The sequence below is a fragment of the Anomaloglossus baeobatrachus genome, chromosome 3 (assembly GCF_048569485.1).
Source record: "Anomaloglossus baeobatrachus isolate aAnoBae1 chromosome 3, aAnoBae1.hap1, whole genome shotgun sequence".
In the NCBI taxonomy this organism is placed as follows: domain Eukaryota; kingdom Metazoa; phylum Chordata; class Amphibia; order Anura; family Aromobatidae; genus Anomaloglossus; species Anomaloglossus baeobatrachus.
Genome location: NC_134355.1, coordinates 678,296,653 through 678,317,813, shown reverse-complemented (window position 1 = coordinate 678,317,813; position 21,161 = coordinate 678,296,653). Strand labels below are relative to the sequence as shown.

General features: G+C 46.2%; 1 protein-coding gene across 1 annotated transcript in view; it reads left to right on the top strand.

The window, feature by feature from the left end:
* LOC142297046 (adenylate cyclase type 3-like) overlaps nt 1-21,161 on the top strand; it is a 176,166-nt gene that overhangs the window by 111,407 nt on the left and 43,598 nt on the right. Inside the window, exons 3-5 of the mRNA XM_075341279.1 lie at nt 16,836-16,966; nt 17,211-17,322; nt 20,079-20,206. Coding sequence (XP_075197394.1) covers nt 16,836-16,966; nt 17,211-17,322; nt 20,079-20,206 — 371 coding nt within the window. The remainder of the gene's footprint in view (nt 1-16,835; nt 16,967-17,210; nt 17,323-20,078; nt 20,207-21,161) is intronic.

The window sequence follows — 21,161 nt, the reverse complement described above, 5'->3', positions numbered from 1 at the left end:
AACAAGAACGTGGAGCGGTGGAGGAAGGCGGCCAAGTAATCAAGATGGTGCAATGTTCAAAATACACATTGCAGGTCTCGCAAACTATTAGATTCACTAGTATGGCCACCACATGGATCAATGGGCCAACAATGACCCCTGGCCACCACCCAAAGCCCCTACAGTGAGCATCAGAACAAGAACGTGGAGCGATGGAGGAAGGCGGCCAAGTAATCAAGATGGCGCAATGTTCAAAATACACATTTCAGGTCTCGCGAATTACTAGATTCACTAGTATGGCCACCACATGGATCAATGGGCCAACAATGACCCCTAGCCACCACCCAAAGCCCCCACAGTGAGCATCAGAACAAGAACGTGGAGCGATGGAGGAAGGCGGCCAAGTAATCAAGATGGCGCAATGTTCAAAATACACATTGCAGGTCTCGCAAACTAATAGATTCACTAGTATGGCCACCTCATGGATCAATGGGCCAACAATGACCCCTGGCCTCCACCCAAAGCCCCCACAGTGAGCGTCAGAACAAGAACGTGGAGCGATGGAGGAAGGCGGCCAAGTAATCAAGATGGCGCAATGTTCAAAATACACATTGCAGGTCTCGCAAACTAATAGATTCACTAGTATGGCCACCTCATGGATCAATGGGCCAACAATGACCCCTGGCCTCCACCCAAAGCCCCCACAGTGAGCGTCAGAACAAGAACGTGGAGCGATGGAGGAAGGCGGCCAAGTCTTCAAGATGGCACGCAATTCCGATACTGTATTGTGGGATTACGTATGTCTATAGATAAGACGAGTGGATTACTGGGCGGCAGATTAGAGGAGATTCTCTGTATATGTATATATTTAGCCTGCGCATATTACAGAGCAGAAATTGTGCAGCTATTTATAAACCCGCGGCCTCCGCTCCCACAGAAGACGTTCCCGCTGAATACTAATCTGCGGACTGGGGAGGGAGGAAGCGATGGTAGAAATGGAGGCTCGGGCCTGCACTGAACTGTCCAGGTTACCATGACGACTCTGACTAGTGATTCCTACAGCAGCAGCAGCAGTGGGTGCACAACGCCACCTCTGTACACAGAATAGTGCTGACTGCGCCCCACGTCCAGGACCCTGTGTGATACGTAACCGAGCGGGGACCGACATAAAGAAAACATCCCACTATCCTGTCCATATAGCCTAATATATATAACTACTATAACACTGCCACCTATGTACAAGAATATAACTACTATAATACTGCTCCTATATACAAGAATATAACTACTATAATACTGCCCCCTATGTACAAGAATATAACTACTATAATACTGCCCCTATGTACAAGAATATAACTACTATAATACTACCCCTATGTACAAGAATATAACTACTATAATACTGCCCCTATATACAAGAATATCACTACTATAATACTTCTCCTATATACAAGAATATAACTACTATAATACTGCCCCTATGTACAAGAATATCCCTACTATAATACTGCCCCTATATACAAGAATATAACTACTATAATACTGCCCCTATGTACAAGAATATCACTACTATAATACTGCCCCTATATACAAGAATATAACTACTATAATACTGCCCCTATATACAAGAATATCACTACTATAATACTTCTCCTATATACAAGAATATAACTACTATAATACTGCTCCTATATACAAGAATATAACTACTATAATACTGCCCCTATGTACAAGAATATCACTACTATAATACTGCCCCTATATACAAGAATATCACTACTATAATACTTCTCCTATATACAAGAATATAACTACTATAATTCTGCCCCCTATGTACAAGAATATAACTACTATAATACTGCCCCTATGTACAAGAATATAACTACTATAATACTGCCCCTATGTACAAGAATATAACTACTATAATACTGCCCCCTATGTACAAGAATATAACTACTATAATACTGCCCCTATGTACAAGACTATAACTACTATAATACTGCCCCCTATGTACAAGAATATAACTACTATAATACTGCCCCTATGTACAAGACTATAACTACTATAATACTGCCTCCTATGTACAAGAATATAACTATTATAATACTGCCCCTATGTACAAGAATATAACTACTATAATACTGCCTCCTATGTACAAGAATATAACTACTATAATACTGCCCCTATGTACAAGACTATAATTAGTATGATACTGCCCCCTATGTATCGGAATATGTAATGTATGACATATATAGTGTGTTGCGGTACTTTTGTCGCTGTTTGTGCCTCGGCTGGCTCTTGTTACAGTCTCCTCCAGGTTGACACATGGTGGGGCCTCGGGGACCGGTCCTGCAGGTTGGGAGAGTCGCTGTTACCAGGGCTGGGTACAGTGGGAATATTTTGATTACTGTGCGAGGTTATTTCAGAATCTAATGAGATTATTTGCTCGTGTTTAGCGCTCCGGATACACTTAGACGATAATGATGTGGATAATAGACAGAAACACAGAGCCCGGAGCACAGAGGCCTGAGCCGCCTCCTTTCTTGTGAGCACAGAACTTCTCGACGTTTCTTTGCATTTGCTGTTTTTGTTTTTTTCTTTGCTTGTAGTAGAGGGAAGATTTTGGACATATGGGTTGTGGGAGCAGAGAAGAGGCAAAATGTTCCCTTTCTTTGAATTGTCTCTAGCTCTTTTTCTGTATGGAATGTCGCTGAAAGGTGGACTGCCTAGTCAAAATTCGGTCACAGTAATACTTTATAAAGGGTTAATAAATAATAATTTCCTTTCTAGAAGCCATGTGTTAGACAAAACACGACATTATCCTCTTGGCTTTAGATGCAGCAGACTGACATTGAGTGGTAAGGTTGAATTTATTGCGAAAAATTTGACCCATGTATTTCTCCATTGCAGAGTGAGTAAGTCATCCCTTTAGGCTTATTTCAGGGTCACACTTTGACTTGTAAGGTAGCTGTGAGGGCCAGGGAGGACTGGTAGGCCCAGGAGGTGGATCCACTGGACCGAGCACCCCACCTGGAGGGCAGGGTACACGGTAGCTGGAGCACTAGCGTGGCAGGAACGGGAAGAACCAGGTCACCAGGGTCATGGAGTCCCATAGGACAGTACAGGAACAGGTGCAGGTATCAGGAAGCAAAGACAGGGCCAGGTCACTAGGGTCACAGCGTACTTTAGGCAGTAATACAGGAAACTGGAACAAAAGGACCTGACCACCTAGCTCCCAAGACAAAGCAAAGAAACACAAGCGAGGATCAGGCCCCGCCCACATGGGAAGGCCAGTCCTATATACCCAGCACAGCCCAGGTCATTTCCTGTTGCAGCAGTGCTGGGCCTATAAGACCAGGTGAGTGGGCGCGGCCTGGACCTATACAGAAACATGTGTCTAAGGCCCGTTTCACACATCAGTGAAAAACACGCACATGTCCCTCCGTGTGCCGTGATTCATGGCACACATGGGTTGTCTAAGTGCAATCTGGGCTCCGTTCTCCGTGGCCCGTGATTGCACTTAGAGATCAACTCACCTGTGCCCGCTCCCGCTCTCCTTGGTGCTGAACGCTCCGGCGGTGCAGCATCCGGCCGGCGCTGACCCCCGCAGCAGCTGCTTCCGGGTCGGCTGTGTCGTGCATCATGAATATGCGCGACAGTAATGAGCCGGCTCAGAAGCAGCAGGCTGCACGGGCTGTAGAGAGCACGACTGAAGCTGGGTGAGTAAAAATGTTTTTTATTTTAGAAGCACGTTTTTTTCTGGCACGTGTTTCACGGACCACACCACTGCGTGGTCCGTGGGACATCAGTGATGCCAGAAAAAAATGGACATGTCTCCGTGCGGCAATCACGCACACGCGGGTACGCTGCACGGAGACACGTGCAGTGACAAATCACTGACGTGTGAGCAGACCCATTCATTATAATGGGTCTGCGTATGTCAGTGATTCTGGTACGTTTAAAAAAAAGCACAAACGTACCAGAATCACTGACGTGTGAAAGGGGCCTTAGGCGGGCTTTGCACGCTGCGACATGGGTAACAATGTATTACCGATGCTGCAGCGATAGTCCCGCCCCCGTCGCACGTGCAATATCTAGTGAAAGCTGCCGTAGCGATTATTATCGCTACGGCAGTTTCACACGCACATACCTGCCGTGCGACGTCCCTCTGGCCGGCGACCCGCCTCCTTCCTAAGGGGGCGGGTCGTGTGGCGTCACAGCGACGTCACACGGCAGGAGGCCAATTGAAGTGGAGGGGCGGAGATGAGCAGGATGTAAACATCCCACCCACCTCCGTCCTTCTCATTGCAGCCGGCGGCAGGTAAGGTGAAGTTCCTCGCTCCTGCGGCTTCACACACAGCGATGTGTGCTGCCGCAGGAGCGAGGAACAACATCGCACCTGTCGCTGCACCGGCATTATGGAAATGTCGGAGGCTGCAGCGATGATACGATGACGACGCTTTTGCGCTCGTTCATCGTATCAAAAAGGTTTTACACGTTGCGATATCGACTGCGACGCCGGATGTGCGTCACTTTCGATTTGACCCCATCGACATCGCACGTGCAATGTTGCAACGTGCAAAGCCGCCCTTAGACTCAGAGTCAGACTCCTGAGACCTGGAACAGGACTTAGGGGAGCAAGAGCGGCAGGCGTGACCGGTGGACGCATGGACAGGACCAGTGAGCAAGGAGCGGTGGTGCGATGGCGAGACTGGATCTGTGAGCACGGAGCGGTGCAATGCAGGTGCGACCGGATCAGTGGGTACGGAGCGGTGCCTGGATGGTGAAACCGGCTCAGTAGGTAAGGAGCGCTGCTGGGACACCGGGAGCGTGACAGTAGCTACCTCTCCTGAAATGTTGTCTTGGCTCAAAGCATCTAAGAGTGCACAGTTTGGGTCAGCGTTCTGACCCATGGGTGTAACAGTTGAGGTCGCAGAGAGTGCAACCTTGACTTGGGCCCATGCTGTTGAGGGGTCCGCCAACCCCCGTGCCTACTTTGGCAGGATATGCATCCAAGGACACACATTCAGTTGAAATGTATTGCGGCACAAAGACCCGCTGGGTCCCTGCACTGCAATAGATACTGCCCGATAATCAGAGGTTGGCAGCTGATGTTGGCGTGCAGGTCACTGGCTGCGTATGTCAGTGGTATCTGCTTGCTCGCTGAAGTCAGCTGTGCTGGCTACTGAAGACGACAACACATATCGTGGGAGCTCGGGAAGATGACAAGATTTTGTTTTGTGAATTTGTTGGAGATGAGCCACAAAATATATCATTACTGGAATGAGCCCAGGATGGAGACATTATACCAGGAATGGGGACATATATTACTGGAAGGGGCCCAGGATGGGAGATGTTATACCACGATGAGGGACATACAGTATATTACTGGAAAGGACCCAATATGGGGATATTATATCGGTATGGGAGACCTATGTTACTGGAAGGGGCCCAGGATGGAGATATTATATCAGAATTGGGGACATATATTACTGGAAGGGGCCCAGGATGCAGACATTATATCAGGATTGGGGACATATATTACTAACAGGGGCCCAGGAGGGAGATATTATACCAGGATTGGGGACATATATTACTGAAAGGGGCCCAGGATGGAGACATTATACCAGGATTGGGGACATATATTACTGGAAGGGGCCCAGGATGGAGACATTATACCAGGATTGGGGACATATATTACTGGAAGGGGCCCAGGATGGAGACATTATACCAGGAGTGGGGACATATATTACTGGAAGGGGCCCAGGATGGAGACATTATACCAGGAGTGGGGACATATATTACTGGAAGGGGCCCAGGATGGAGACATTATACCAGGATTGGGGACATATATTACTGGAAGGGGCCCAGGATGGAGACATTATACCAGGAGTGGGGACATATATTACTGGAAGGGGCCCAGGATGGAGACATTATACCAGGATTGGGGACATATATTACTGGAAGGGGCCCAGGATGGAGTACATTATACCAGGAGTGGGGACATATATTACTGGAAGGGGCCCAGGATGGAGACATTATACCAGGATTGGGGACATATATTACTGGAAGGGGCCCAGGATGGAGACATTATACCAGGATTGGGGACATATATTACTGGAAGGGGCCCAGGATGCAGACATTATATCAGGATTGGGGACATATATTACTAACAGGGGCCCAGGATGGAGATATTATATCAGGATTGGGGACATATATTACTGGAAGAGACCCAAAATGGAGAGATATTAGGATGGGGACATATATTACTGAAAGGGGCCCAGAATGGAGACATTATATGAGGATTGGGGACATATATTACTGGAAGGGGCCCAGGATGCAGACATTATATCAGGATTGGGGACATATATTACTAACAGGGGCCCAGGAGGGAGATATTATACCAGGATTGGGGACATATATTACTGAAAGGGGCCCAGGATGGAGTACATTATACCAGGAGTGGGGACATATATTACTGGAAGGGGCCCAGGATGGAGTACATTATACCAGGAGTGGGGACATATATTACTGGAAGGGGCCCAGGATGGAGACATTATACCAGGATTGGGGACATATATTACTGGAAGGGGCCCAGGATGGAGTACATTATACCAGGAGTGGGGACATATATTACTGGAAGGGGCCCAGGATGGAGACATTATACCAGGATTGGGGACATATATTACTGGAAGGGGCCCAGGATGGAGACATTATACCAGGATTGGGGACATATATTACTGGAAGGGGCCCAGGATGCAGACATTATATCAGGATTGGGGACATATATTACTAACAGGGGCCCAGGAGGGAGATATTATACCAGGATTGGGGACATATATTACTGAAAGGGGCCCAGGATGGAGTACATTATACCAGGAGTGGGGACATATATTACTGGAAGGGGCCCAGGATGGAGACATTATACCAGGATTGGGGACATATATTACTGGAAGGGGCCCAGGATGGAGTACATTATACCAGGAGTGGGGACATATATTACTGGAAGGGGCCCAGGATGGAGACATTATACCAGGATTGGGGACATATATTACTGGAAGGGGCCCAGGATGCAGACATTATATCAGGATTGGGGACATATATTACTAACAGGGGCCCAGGATGGAAATATTATATCAGGATTGGGGACATATATTACTGGAAGAGACCCAAAATGGAGACATATTAGGGTGGGGACATATATTACTGAAAGGGGCCCAGAATGGAGACATTATATGAGGATTGGGGACATATATTACTGGAAGGGACCCAGGATGGGAGATGTTATACCACGATGAGGGACATACAGTGTATTACTAGAAAGGACCCAGTATGGGGATATTATATTAGTATGGGAGACATATGTTACTGGAAAGGGCCCAGGATGGAGATATTATATCAGAATTGGGGACATTTATTACTGGAAGGGGCCCAGGATGCAGACATTATATCAGAATTGGGGACATATATTACTGTAAGGGACCCAAAATGGAGACATATTAGGATTGGGGACATTTATTACTGGAAGGGGCCCAGAATGGAGACATTATATGAGGATTGGGGACATATATTACTGGAAGGAACCCAGGATGGAGACATATCAGGATTGGGGACATATATTACTCAAAGGGGCCCAGGATGGAGACATTATACCAGGATTGGAGACATATATTACTAGCAAGGGCCCAGGATGGAGACATTATACCAGGATTGGAGACATATATTACTAGCAGGGGCCCAGCATGGGGGATGTTATACCAGGATGGGAGACCTATATTACTGGCAGGGGCCCAGGATGGGGGATGTTATACCAGGATGGGAGACATATAGTACTGGCAGGGGCCCAGGATGGGGGATGTTATACCAGGATGGGAGACATATAATACTGGCAGGGGCCCAGGATGGGGGATGTTATACCATGATGGGAAACATATATTACTTGAAGGGGCCCAGGATGGGGGATGTTATACCAGGATGGGAGACATATATTACTGGCAGGGGCCCAGGATGGGGGATGTTATACCAGGATGGGAGACATATAATACTGGCAGGGGCCCAGGATGGGGGATGTTATACCATGATGGGAAACATATATTACTCGAAGGGGCCCAGGATGGGGGATGTTATACCAGGATGGGAAACATATATTACTCGAAGGGGCCCAGGATGGGGGATGTTATACCAGGATGGGAAACATATATTACTCGAAGGGGCCAGGATGGGGGATGTTATACCATGATGGAAGACCTATATTACTGGCAGGGGCCCAGGATGGGGGATGTTATACCAGGATGGGAGACATATATTACTGGCAGGGGCCCAGGATGGGGGATGTTATACCAGGATTGGAGACATATATTACTGGCAGGGGCCCAGGATGGGGGATGTTATACCAGGATGGGAGACATATATTACTGGCAGGGGCCCAGGATGGGAGATGTTATACCACGATGAGGGACATACAGTATATTACTGGAAAGGACCCAATATGGGGATATTATATCGGTATGGGAGACCTATGTTACTGGAAGGGGCCCAGGATGGAGATATTATATCAGAATTGGGGACATATATTACTAACAGGGGCCCAGGAGGGAGATATTATACCAGGATTGGGGACATATATTACTGAAAGGGGCCCAGGATGGAGTACATTATACCAGGAGTGGGGACATATATTACTGGAAGGGGCCCAGGATGGAGACATTATACCAGGATTGGGGACATATATTACTGGAAGGGGCCCAGGATGGAGACATTATACCAGGATTGGGGACATATATTACTGGAAGGGGCCCAGGATGGAGACATTATACCAGGAGTGGGGACATATATTACTGGAAGGGGCCCAGGATGGAGACATTATACCAGGATTGGGGACATATATTACTGAAAGGGGCCCAGGATGGAGTACATTATAGCAGGAGTGGGGACATATATTACTGGAAGGGGCCCAGGATGGAGACATTATACCAGGATTGGGGACATATATTACTGGAAGGGGCCCAGGATGGAGTACATTATACCAGGAGTGGGGACATATATTACTGGAAGGGGCCCAGGATGGAGACATTATACCAGGATTGGGGACATATATTACTGGAAGGGGCCCAGGATGGAGACATTATACCAGGATTGGGGACATATATTACTGGAAGGGGCCCAGGATGCAGACATTATATCAGGATTGGGGACATATATTACTAACAGGGGCCCAGGATGGAGATATTATATCAGGATTGGGGACATATATTACTGGAAGAGACCCAAAATGGAGAGATATTAGGATGGGGACATATATTACTGAAAGGGGCCCAGAATGGAGACATTATATGAGGATTGGGGACATATATTACTGGAAGGGGCCCAGGATGCAGACATTATATCAGGATTGGGGACATATATTACTAACAGGGGCCCAGGAGGGAGATATTATACCAGGATTGGGGACATATATTACTGAAAGGGGCCCAGGATGGAGTACATTATACCAGGAGTGGGGACATATATTACTGGAAGGGGCCCAGGATGGAGACATTATACCAGGATTGGGGACATATATTACTGGAAGGGGCCCAGGATGGAGTACATTATACCAGGAGTGGGGACATATATTACTGGAAGGGGCCCAGGATGGAGACATTATACCAGGATTGGGGACATATATTACTAACAGGGGCCCAGGAGGGAGATATTATACCAGGATTGGGGACATATATTACTGAAAGGGGCCCAGGATGGAGTACATTATACCAGGAGTGGGGACATATATTACTGGAAGGGGCCCAGGATGGAGACATTATACCAGGATTGGGGACATATATTACTGGAAGGGGCCCAGGATGGAGTACATTATACCAGGAGTGGGGACATATATTACTGGAAGGGGCCCAGGATGGAGACATTATACCAGGATTGGGGACATATATTACTGGAAGGGGCCCAGGATGCAGACATTATATCAGGATTGGGGACATATATTACTAACAGGGGCCCAGGATGGAAATATTATATCAGGATTGGGGACATATATTACTGGAAGAGACCCAAAATGGAGACATATTAGGGTGGGGACATATATTACTGAAAGGGGCCCAGAATGGAGACATTATATGAGGATTGGGGACATATATTACTGGAAGGGACCCAGGATGGGAGATGTTATACCACGATGAGGGACATACAGTGTATTACTAGAAAGGACCCAGTATGGGGATATTATATTAGTATGGGAGACATATGTTACTGGAAAGGGCCCAGGATGGAGATATTATATCAGAATTGGGGACATTTATTACTGGAAGGGGCCCAGGATGCAGACATTATATCAGAATTGGGGACATATATTACTGTAAGGGACCCAAAATGGAGACATATTAGGATTGGGGACATTTATTACTGGAAGGGGCCCAGAATGGAGACATTATATGAGGATTGGGGACATATATTACTGGAAGGAACCCAGGATGGAGACATATCAGGATTGGGGACATATATTACTCAAAGGGGCCCAGGATGGAGACATTATACCAGGATTGGAGACATATATTACTAGCAAGGGCCCAGGATGGAGACATTATACCAGGATTGGAGACCTATATTACTGGCAGGGGCCCAGGATGGGGGATGTTATACCAGGATGGGAGACATATATTACTGGCAGGGGCCCAGGATGGGGGATGTTATACCAGGATGGGAGACATATAATACTGGCAGGGGCCCAGGATGGGGGATGTTATACCATGATGGGAAACATATATTACTTGAAGGGGCCCAGGATGGGGGATGTTATACCAGGATGGGAGACATATATTACTGGCAGGGGCCCAGGATGGGGGATGTTATACCAGGATGGGAGACATATAATACTGGCAGGGGCCCAGGATGGGGGATGTTATACCATGATGGGAAACATATATTACTCGAAGGGGCCCAGGATGGGGGATGTTATACCAGGATGGGAAACATATATTACTCGAAGGGGCCCAGGATGGGGGATGTTATACCAGGATGGGAAACATATATTACTCGAAGGGGCCAGGATGGGGGATGTTATACCATGATGGAAGACCTATATTACTGGCAGGGGCCCAGGATGGGGGATGTTATACCAGGATGGGAGACATATATTACTGGCAGGGGCCCAGGATGGGGGATGTTATACCAGGATTGGAGACATATATTACTGGCAGGGGCCCAGGATGGGGGATGTTATACCAGGATGGGAGACATATATTACTGGCAGGGGCCCAGGATGGGGGATGTTATACCATGATGGGAGACATATATTACTGGCAGGGGCCCAGGATGGGGGATGTTATACCAGGATGGGAAACATATATTACTCGAAGGGGCCGGGATGGGGGATGTTATACCATGATGGAAGACCTATATTACTGGCAGGGGCCCAGGATGGGGGATGTTATACCAGGATGGGAAACATATATTACTCGAAGGGGCCAGGATGGGGGATGTTATACCATGATGGAAGACCTATATTACTGGCAGGGGCCCAGGATGGGGGATGTTGTACCAGGATTGGAGACATATATTACTGGCAGGGGCCCAGGATGGGGGATGTTATACCAGGATGGGAGACCTATATTACTGGCAGGGGCACAGGATGGGGGATGTTATACCAGGATGGGAGACATATATTACTGGCAGGGGCCGAGGATGGGGGATATTATACCAGGATGGGAGACATATAATACTGGCAGGGGCCCAGGATGGGGGATGTTATACCATGATGGGAAACATATATTACTCGAAGGGGCCCAGGATGGGGGATGTTATACCAGGATGGGAAACATATATTACTCGAAGGGGCCAGGATGGGGGATGTTATACCATGATGGAAGACCTATATTACTGGCAGGGGCCCAGGATGGGGGATGTTATACCAGGATGGGAGACATATAATACTGGCTGGGGCCCAGGATGGGGGATGTTATACCATGATGGGAAACATATATTACTCGAAGGGGCCAGGATGGGGGATGTTATACCAGGATGGGAGACATATATTACTGGCAGGGGCCCAGGATGGGGGATGTTATACCAGGATGGGAGATATATTACTGGTAGGGGCCCAGGATGGGGGATGTTATACCAGGATTGGAGACATATATTACTGGCAGGGGCCCAGGATGGGGGATGTTATACCAGGATGGGAGACATATATTACTGGCAGGGGCCCAGGATGGGGGATGTTATACCAGGATGGGAGACATATATTACTGGCAGGGGCCCAGGATGGGGGATGTTATACCAGGATTGGAGACATATATTACTGGCAGGGGCCCAGGATGGGGGATGTTATACCAGGATGGGAGACATACATTACTGGCAGGTGCCCAGGATGGGGGATGTTATACCATGATGGGAGACATACATTACTGGCAGGGGCCCAGGATGGGGGATGTTATACCAGGATGGGAGATATATTACTGGTAGGGGCCCAGGATGGGGGATGTTATACCAGGATGGGAGACATATATTACTGGCAGGGGCCCAGGATGGGGGATGTTATACCATGATGGGAGACATACATTACTGGCAGGTGCCCAGGTTGGGGGATGTTATACCGCTCTTTATCTGTCTCCTTTCCTGTACAAGATGAATGTGTCCATATACAGGCAGGTCCAGCAGCTGGACCCGTGTACGGAGCAGCTGGCTCTCTGCCGGATTTGGCCATAAATATCTTGTGGTTTATCTTGTCCTACTTAGTGTCCGTCAGGAAAAATGTGATATTAACTTGTGTGTGAGCAGCTGCTGTGCGTGTTCAGAGAGGAAAGCTTTAAGAGAACTCCTCTATATGCGAGAAAATGATTACACTTGTACCGGAAAATTCCTTTATAGTCCAAAAAGATAACCAAAAAAGCTTGGATCTCTGCCGGAGGTGAGTTTTGGCCCCCAGCGTGGACAACCCTAATCTCTAATGCATGTTGGAAAAGGACTCGTCTACTAAGGAAGTCCCCTGTAGTCGGGACGCCAAAGATCCAGAAATGGACTTTAATGGGAAGCAGCACTGGAATGCCAAAGATCACGGCTAGTATGGGGTTGGGGTTTACGCCGAGTTCACGATTCCGCTGTTACTCGGCAGATTTTGTAATCCGGTCCTCCTGACGTCGGACGCAGCGTTTTGGGATATCGGTCCTCTCGCCCCTGTCACACGTTCTAATAAGTGTTTCTGGTATAACGATTCAAAACCACTTTTCAGCTGTGAAATTATTCCCCCGAGCGACTGAAAAAGATAACCGGACCCCCCGAGGAGAGCGGACCACCTCGGGCCCAGCTGGAGCAGCAATCCATAGTCTTGTTCTGCCGCCAGAAATGAACGATGTCCGTCAGGCTTGATGTTGTCCCTGAGGTTTTCTTATCAGGCTGGACGGTGGTGATATTGGGCGCAGGCCAGAAGCTCTATTCTCATGCCGTAATGTGGCCCTGAAAAAATAAAAAACGTAAAATGTTGTAACATACCGAAGTTATTTTAGTGTTATGAAGAATCGGGCTCCATTTTTGTTTTATACAACTAAGTTTGCTGCCTTTGAAAAAGGGGGAGCTTTTTGGTTAACAGCGATATGTGCATTTCTATGACCCTGGTGGACAGTGCTTAGTACATTCTGTGACTCCTTATGGATCACATTGTGTGTACATACCATGAACTCGGGTGAACAAGAACATTCTATGAGTCCTGGTGGACAGTGGTATGTACATTTGATGAACCGTGGTAGACAGTGATCTGTACATTCAGTCAATCCCGATGGACAGTGGTATGTATATGCCTTGGGTTTTAGTGGAAAATGGTATGTACATTCCATGAGCCCTGGTGGACCGTAGTATGTGTATTCAATGAGTACTTATGGACAGTGGTATGTACATTTCTTGGGTTTTAGTGGATAGTGGTATGTACATTCCATGAGCCCTTGTGGACAGTGGTATGTACTTTAAATGAGCCCTGGTGAACAGTGGTATGTACATTCCATGAGCCCTGGTGGACAGTGGCATACAGTGTGTCCACCCATATCCTGTCCACCGCCATTAACTTGAGAACGGCGGCAGCTATAGGCATAGAAGTGGTGTCTAGGTATAGTAAAGTATAATCATCGATTCGTATTGAATTGATGATGCCCTACAATTTTTTAATTCACTTTTTTCCTCTATCTCGTTCCGTTTTCGAGATAAAAATGCTAACTCCCGTTGTTTTCAACCAGGTGGCGCTATAGGTGGTTTCATTGCGTAGCGCATGGCTACTTTACTATACTTAGACATCACTTCTATTCTCTTAAGTTAATGGTGGTGGACAGTATATGGGTGGACACACTGTATACATTCCATGAGCCCTGGTGGACAGTGGTATATACATTCCATTCCATGAGTACTTGTGGACAGTGGTATGCACATTCCTTGGGTTCTAGTGGGCAGTGGTATGTATATTCTTTGAACCTTGATAGACAGTGTTAGGTACATACTATGAGTCCAGGTGGACAATGGTATGAACACCGCATAAGCCCTGGTGGACAGTGTTATTTACATTCCATGATTTATAGTGGATTGCTGTATGTACATTTCATGAGTTATATGCTTTCGGCACAGAATTCTCCTCTGCAGCAATTCCAGCTTTGCAGACCTTTGGCTTCTAGCTGGTAATTTGCGGGGGTAATCTGGAGATATTTCACCCCATGCTTTCCCCCCCCCCCCCACAAGTTGGATTTGTTGATGGGCACTTTTTGGTACCATACGGTGAAGCTGCTCCCACAACAGCTCTATAGGGTTGAGATCTGGTGACTGGGCGGCCACTTCATTACAGATAGATACCAGCTGCCTGATTCTTCCCTAAATAGTTCATGCATAATTTGGAGGTGGCTTTAGGTCATTGTCCTGTTGTAGGATGAAATTGGCTCCAATCAAGCGCTGTCCACAGGGTATGGCATGGTGTTGCAAAATGGAGTAATAGCCTTCATTATTCAAATCCCTTTTACCTTGTACAAATCTCCCACTTTACCAGCACCAAAGCAACCCCAGACTATCACATTACCTCCACCACGCTTGACAGATGGCGTCAGGCAGTCTTCCAGCATCTTTTCAGTAGTTCTGCGTCTCACAAATGTTTTTCTGTGTGATTCAAACTTCGATTGGTCTGTCCATAACACTTTTTTCCAATCTTCCTCTGTCCAATGTCTGTGTTCTTTTGCCCATATTAATCTTTCCCTTTTATTAGCCAGTCTCAGATATGGCTTTTTCTTTGCCACTCTGTCCTGAAGGCCGGCATCCCGGAGTCTTCACTGTAGATGGTGACACTGGCGTTTTGCGGGTACTATGTAATGAAGCTGCCAGTTGAGGACCTGTGAGGCGTGGATTTCTCACACTAGAGACTCTAATGCACTTGTCTTGTTGGTCAGTTGTGCAGCGCGGCTTCCCACTTCTTTCTACTCTGGTTAGAGCCTGTTTCTGCTCTCCTCTGAAGGGAGTAGTACACACCGTTGTAGGAAATCTTTCCTTTCTTGGCAATTTCTCGCATATAATATCCTTCATTTCTAAGAACAAGAATAGACTGTCGAGTTTCACATGAAAGTTCTCTTTTTCTGGCCATTTTAAGAGTTTAATGGAACCAACAAATGTAAAGCTCCAGATTCTCAACTAGCTCAAAGGAAGGTCCGTTTTATAGCTTCTCTAATCAGCAAAACTGTTTTCAGCTATGCTAACATACTTGCACAAGGGTTTTCAAGGGATTTCTAAACATCCATTAGCCTTCTAACACAGTTAGCAAACACAATGCACCATTAGGACACTGGAGTGGTGGTTGTTGGATATGGGCCTCTATACACCTATGTAGATATTGCATTCAAAACCAGACGTTTGCAGCAGAATAGTCATTTACAACATTAGCAATGTATAGAGGGTATGTCTGTTTAATGGTAGCTTCATTGAAAAAAAATGTGCTTTTCTTTTAAAAATAAAAAAATATCTACGTGACCCCAAACTTTTGAACTGTAGTGTACGTCACTTATTTCCTGTTAATGTAAGTGTCATTAGAAACAAATGATGTATTTGGGTTCTCAGAGGCATATTATGCTCAGTGACATACAATAGGCATTGTCAATAATTTCTGATGCCATATGGGTCTGCTTACTTAAAGGGGTTTTCCCACAAAAAAAAAGTTCATTTTAAAGGTAATTTTAATCAATAGATCTTGGAATAATAATAATTTCCACAATTGGATGTGTTTAAAAAAATGTTCCTGTGCTGAGATAATCGTATAAATGTGTCATGCTGTGTACTGTGTAATTGCTGTGTCTGACCGGAGAGGGACATGATCTGATCATACCACATCTCCTGGGCCGGAGAGGACGCAAAAGTGAGTATACACATAGCACAGGATGGAATCACAGCTGACTCTTTCTGGGAGGTAAATCATTTCCCTGGCTATTTTTAAAAAAATGTTTTACCTCATAGAAAGAATTATTTGCGATCTTGTCCGGTAATATCTGTATATTCTCTTTTGCATCCTCCCCTGCCAAGGTAATGTGGTATGATCAGACCATGTCCCTGTACGGTCAGACACGGCCATTACACAGTACACAGCAGGGACACATATATAAGATTATCACAGCACAGCAACATTTTTTGTAAACACATCCAATTGTGGAAATTATTATTTTTCCAAGATCTATTCAATAAAATCAACTTTGAAATTATTTTTTTTTTGTTGGAAAACCCCTTTAAATGCTCAAAGGGAATTGTGTGACCTTAGAGGTGCCAGTGTCTTCTCACGGGGGCTGGTTTTGGTTGTTTTCAGCCCTGGGTAAGGACAATGGCTGATTCTCATCCTGGCTCCTGTGTATCTCTCGTAGGAACGTCTCCTCCTCTCCATTCTGCCCAAACATATTGCGGATGAGATGCTCAACGACATGAAGAAAGACCAAAAACAGAAGGAGCTGCAGCAGTTTAACACCATGTACATGTACCGGCACGAGAACGTCAGGTATGAGGGGTCCTGATAGGATTTGGGAAGCCAGTGTTTGAATCCTTAAAGGGGCTGTATAGAAATAGAAAAAACATGGCTACCTTCTTCCAGAAAGAGTGCTGTCCCAGTCCACGGGTTGTGTCTGGTACTACAGCTCTGCTCCATTGAAGGGAGCAGGAGTGAGGTGGAGTACTGCACAGAACCTGCGAGGAAGAGTGGCGCTATACACTGAGCCTTCATGATCCTTTCTGTCTCCTGACAGCATACTCTTCGCGGATATCGTAGGCTTCACGCAGCTGTCATCATCCTGCAGCGCCCAGGAGCTGGTAAAGCTGCTGAATGAGCTGTTTGCCCGCTTCGACAAGCTTGCAGCGGTGTGTTATATTTATATACTAGCTACAGCACCCGACATTGCCCGGGATAGTAACTAAGTGTCTCTGTCTCTCTCCCTGTCTGCCTGTGTGTGTGTCCATCTGTCTGTCTCTGTCTGTCTCTGTCTGTCTCTGTCTGTCTCTGTATCTCTTTCTGTCTCTATCTCTCTCTGTCTCTGTCTCTGTCTGTCTCTATCTCTCTCTCTGTCTCTATCTCTGTCTCTGTCTCTCTGTCTGTCTCTATCTCTCTGTCTGTCTCTGTCTCTCTGTCTGTCTCTATCTCTCTGTCTGTCTCTGTCTCTCTGTCTGTCTCTATCTCTCTGTCTGTCTCTATCTCTGTCTCTCTGTCTGTCTCTATCTCTCTGTCTGTCTCTATCTCTCTGTCTGTCTCTATCTCTCTGTCTGTCTCTGTCTCTCTGTCTGTCTCTATCTCTCTGTCTGTCTCTGTCTCTCTGTCTGTCTCTATCTCTCTGTCTGTCTCTATCTCTGTCTCTCTGTCTGTCTCTATCTCTCTGTCTGTCTCTATCTCTCTGTCTGTCTCTGTCACTCTGTCTGTCTCTGTCTCTCTGTCTGTCTCTGTCTCTCTATCTCTCTTTCTGTCTCTATCTCTCTCTGTCTCTGTCTCTCTGTCTGTCTCTATCTCTCTCTCTGTCTCTATCTCTGTCTCTCTGTCTGTCTCTATCTCTCTGTCTGTCTCTATCTCTCTGTCTGTCTCTGTCTCTCTGTCTGTCTCTGTCTCTCTGTCTGTCTCTATCTCTCTGTCTCTATCTCTCTGTCTGTCTCTATCTCTCTGTCTGTCTCTGTCTCTCTGTCTGTCTCTGTCTCTCTGTCTGTCTCTATCTCTCTGTCTGTCTCTCTCTGTCTCTATGTCTCTGTCTGTCTCTCTCTGTCTGTCTCTATCTGTCTGTCTGTCTCTATCTCTCTCTGTCTCTATCTCTCTCTCTCTCTGTCTCTATCTCTCTGGCTGTCTGTGTCTCAATCTCTGTCTCTCTCTGTCTCTCTGTATCTGTCAAATTATATATATATAGTGCCTTGCGAAAGTATTCAACCCCCTTGAATTTTGCAACCTTTTCCCACATTTCAGGCTTCAAACATAAAGATAAAAATGTTAATGTTCTGGTGAAGAATCAACAACAAGTGACACAATTGTGAAGGTGAACGAAATTTATTGCTTATTTTAAAACATTTTAAAAATAAAACACTGAAAATTGGGGCGTGCAATATTATTCATCCCCTTTACTTTCAGTGCAGCAAACTCACTCCAGAAGTTCATTGACAATCTCTGAATGATCCAATGTTGTCCTAAATGACTGATGATGATAAATATAAGCCCCTGTGTGTAATCAAGTCTCCGTATAAATGCCCCTGCTCTGTGATAGTCTCAGTGTTCTGTATAAAGCACAGAGAGCATCATGAAAACCAAGGAGCACAACAGGCAGGTCCGTGATACTGTTGTGGAGAAGTTTAAAGCCGGATTTGGTTACAAAAAGATTTCCAAAACTTTAAACATCCCAAGGAGCACTGTGCAAGCGATCATATAGAAATGGAAGGAGAATCATACCACTGCAAATCTACCAAGACCCGGCCGTCCATCCAAACTGTCATCTCACACAAGAAGACTGAGCAGAGATGCAGCCAAGAGGCCCATGATCACTCTGGATGAACTGCAGAGATCTACAGCTGAGGTGGGAGAGTCTGTCCATAGGACAACAATCAGTCGTACACTGCACAAATCTGGCCTCTATGGAAGAGTGGCAAAAAGAAAGCCATTTCTCAAAGATATTCATAAAAAATGTTGTTTAAAGTTTGCCACAAGCCACCTGGAGACACCAAACATGTGGAAGAAGGTGCTCTGGTCAGATGAAACCAAAATCAAACTATTTGGGCACAATGCCAAACGATATGTTTGATGTAAAAGCAACACAGCTCATCACCCTGAACACAGCATCCCCACTGTCAAACATGGTGGAGGAAGCATCATGGTTTGGGCCTGCTTTTCTTCAGCAGGGACAGGGAAGATGCTTAAAATTGATGGGAAGATGGATGGAGCCAAATACAGGACCATTCTTGAAGAAAACCTGTTGGAGTCTGCAAAAGACCTGAGACTGGGACGGAGATTTGTCTTCCAACAAGACAATGATCCAAAACATAAAGCAAAATCTACAGTGGAATGGTTCACAAATAACCGTATCCAGGTGTTAGAATGGCCAAGTCACAGTCCAGACCTGAACCCAATCGAGAATCTGTGGAAAGAGCTGAAAACTGCTGTTCACAAACGCCTCCATCCAACCTCACTCAGCTCCAGCTGTTTACAAAGAATGGGCGAGAATTTCAGTGTCTCCATGTGCAAAACTGATAGACACATACCCCAAGAGACTGCAGCTGTAATCACAGCAAAAGGGGGCGCTACAAAGTATTAACCTAAAGGGGATGAATAATATTGCACGCCCCAATTTTCAGTTATTTATTGTTTAAAATAAGCAATAAATTTTGTTCAACTTCACAATTGTGTCACTTGTTGATTCTTCACCAGAACATTAACATTTTTATCTTTATGTTTGAAGCCTGAAATGTGGGAAAAGGATGAAAAATTCAAAGGGGCCGAATACTTTCGCAAGGCACTGTATATATAGGTATATGTACAGAAGTAGCAGAGCTGAGGTTGTCAGAAGCTTGGGAGGTGCTGGATCGGCTGTACCTATATCAGCCACGTGACTGTCCACACTTGTCACCTAATTCTTGTGCTTTTGGTTTCCTAGAAATATCACCAGCTGAGGATCAAGATTCTGGGTGACTGTTATTACTGTATCTGCGGCCTCCCGGACTACCGAGAGGACCATGCTTATTGCTCCATCATGATGGGTCTGGCCATGGTCGATGCCATATCGTAAGTGCCATGTTGGTAGGGTTTACAACTTTGTAGCATACCTCCATGCTCTCATCACAATCGCAGGCTTTATTTCACCACGCAGCTTGGACTACTCTAGTGCCGGCACGTACAGACGCTTAGTGTACGGCACAATACAGGGGTAAGAACGGGGTCTTATAGAATGAAGGCCCTGGTGATAGGGAGAGGGGTGACCTCTTGCCACTCACCTGAGTCTGCACCCTACACACCCTAATGTCCCTATACGGGTGCTTTGTCCAATCGCCATCACGTGACTAGGCCCCTTGCTTGTCCTGAACTCGCCCTGGCTGGTGAGTAGGCCGGTGAAAACACTAGTCTCACCACTTCAATAATATAACACAAGGGAAGGGAACTGACAGGGGGGAAATAAATAGGAAAACTCTCCAAACTATTCCAATTCAACTAAACACCACATCTGCAATTATCACAACTCCTCGGCTTCTTCCAGAGACCGGCTCCTTCTAAAGGAGATTCTATAACCGGCATCAGATGGTAAGACACATGACTTTTTATAGCGAAGGGTATTTATAGTACAGATGCTGTGTGTGGCGCAATACAGGGGTAAGAACGGGGGCATTATAGAAGAAAGGCCTTGGTGATTGGGAAAGGGAACACCTCCTGCCACTCACCTGAGTCTGCACCCTACACTTCATAATATCCCCATACGGGTCCTTCCTCCCCGTCAACCTCACGTGCCTAGACCCTTTTCTTGTCCTAAACTAGGGAAGGGAAACAGACAGGGGGAAATAGAAACAAAAAGGAAAACACTCCAAGCTCCTCCAATTCAGCTAAACACCACAGCTGCAATTGTCACAACTCTTTAGCTTCTTCCAGAGACTGGCTCCTTCTAAAGTGGTCAGGATAAGAATGAGATTCTATAACCGGCATCAGCTGGTAAGACACATGACGTTTTATAGCGAATGGTATTTATAGT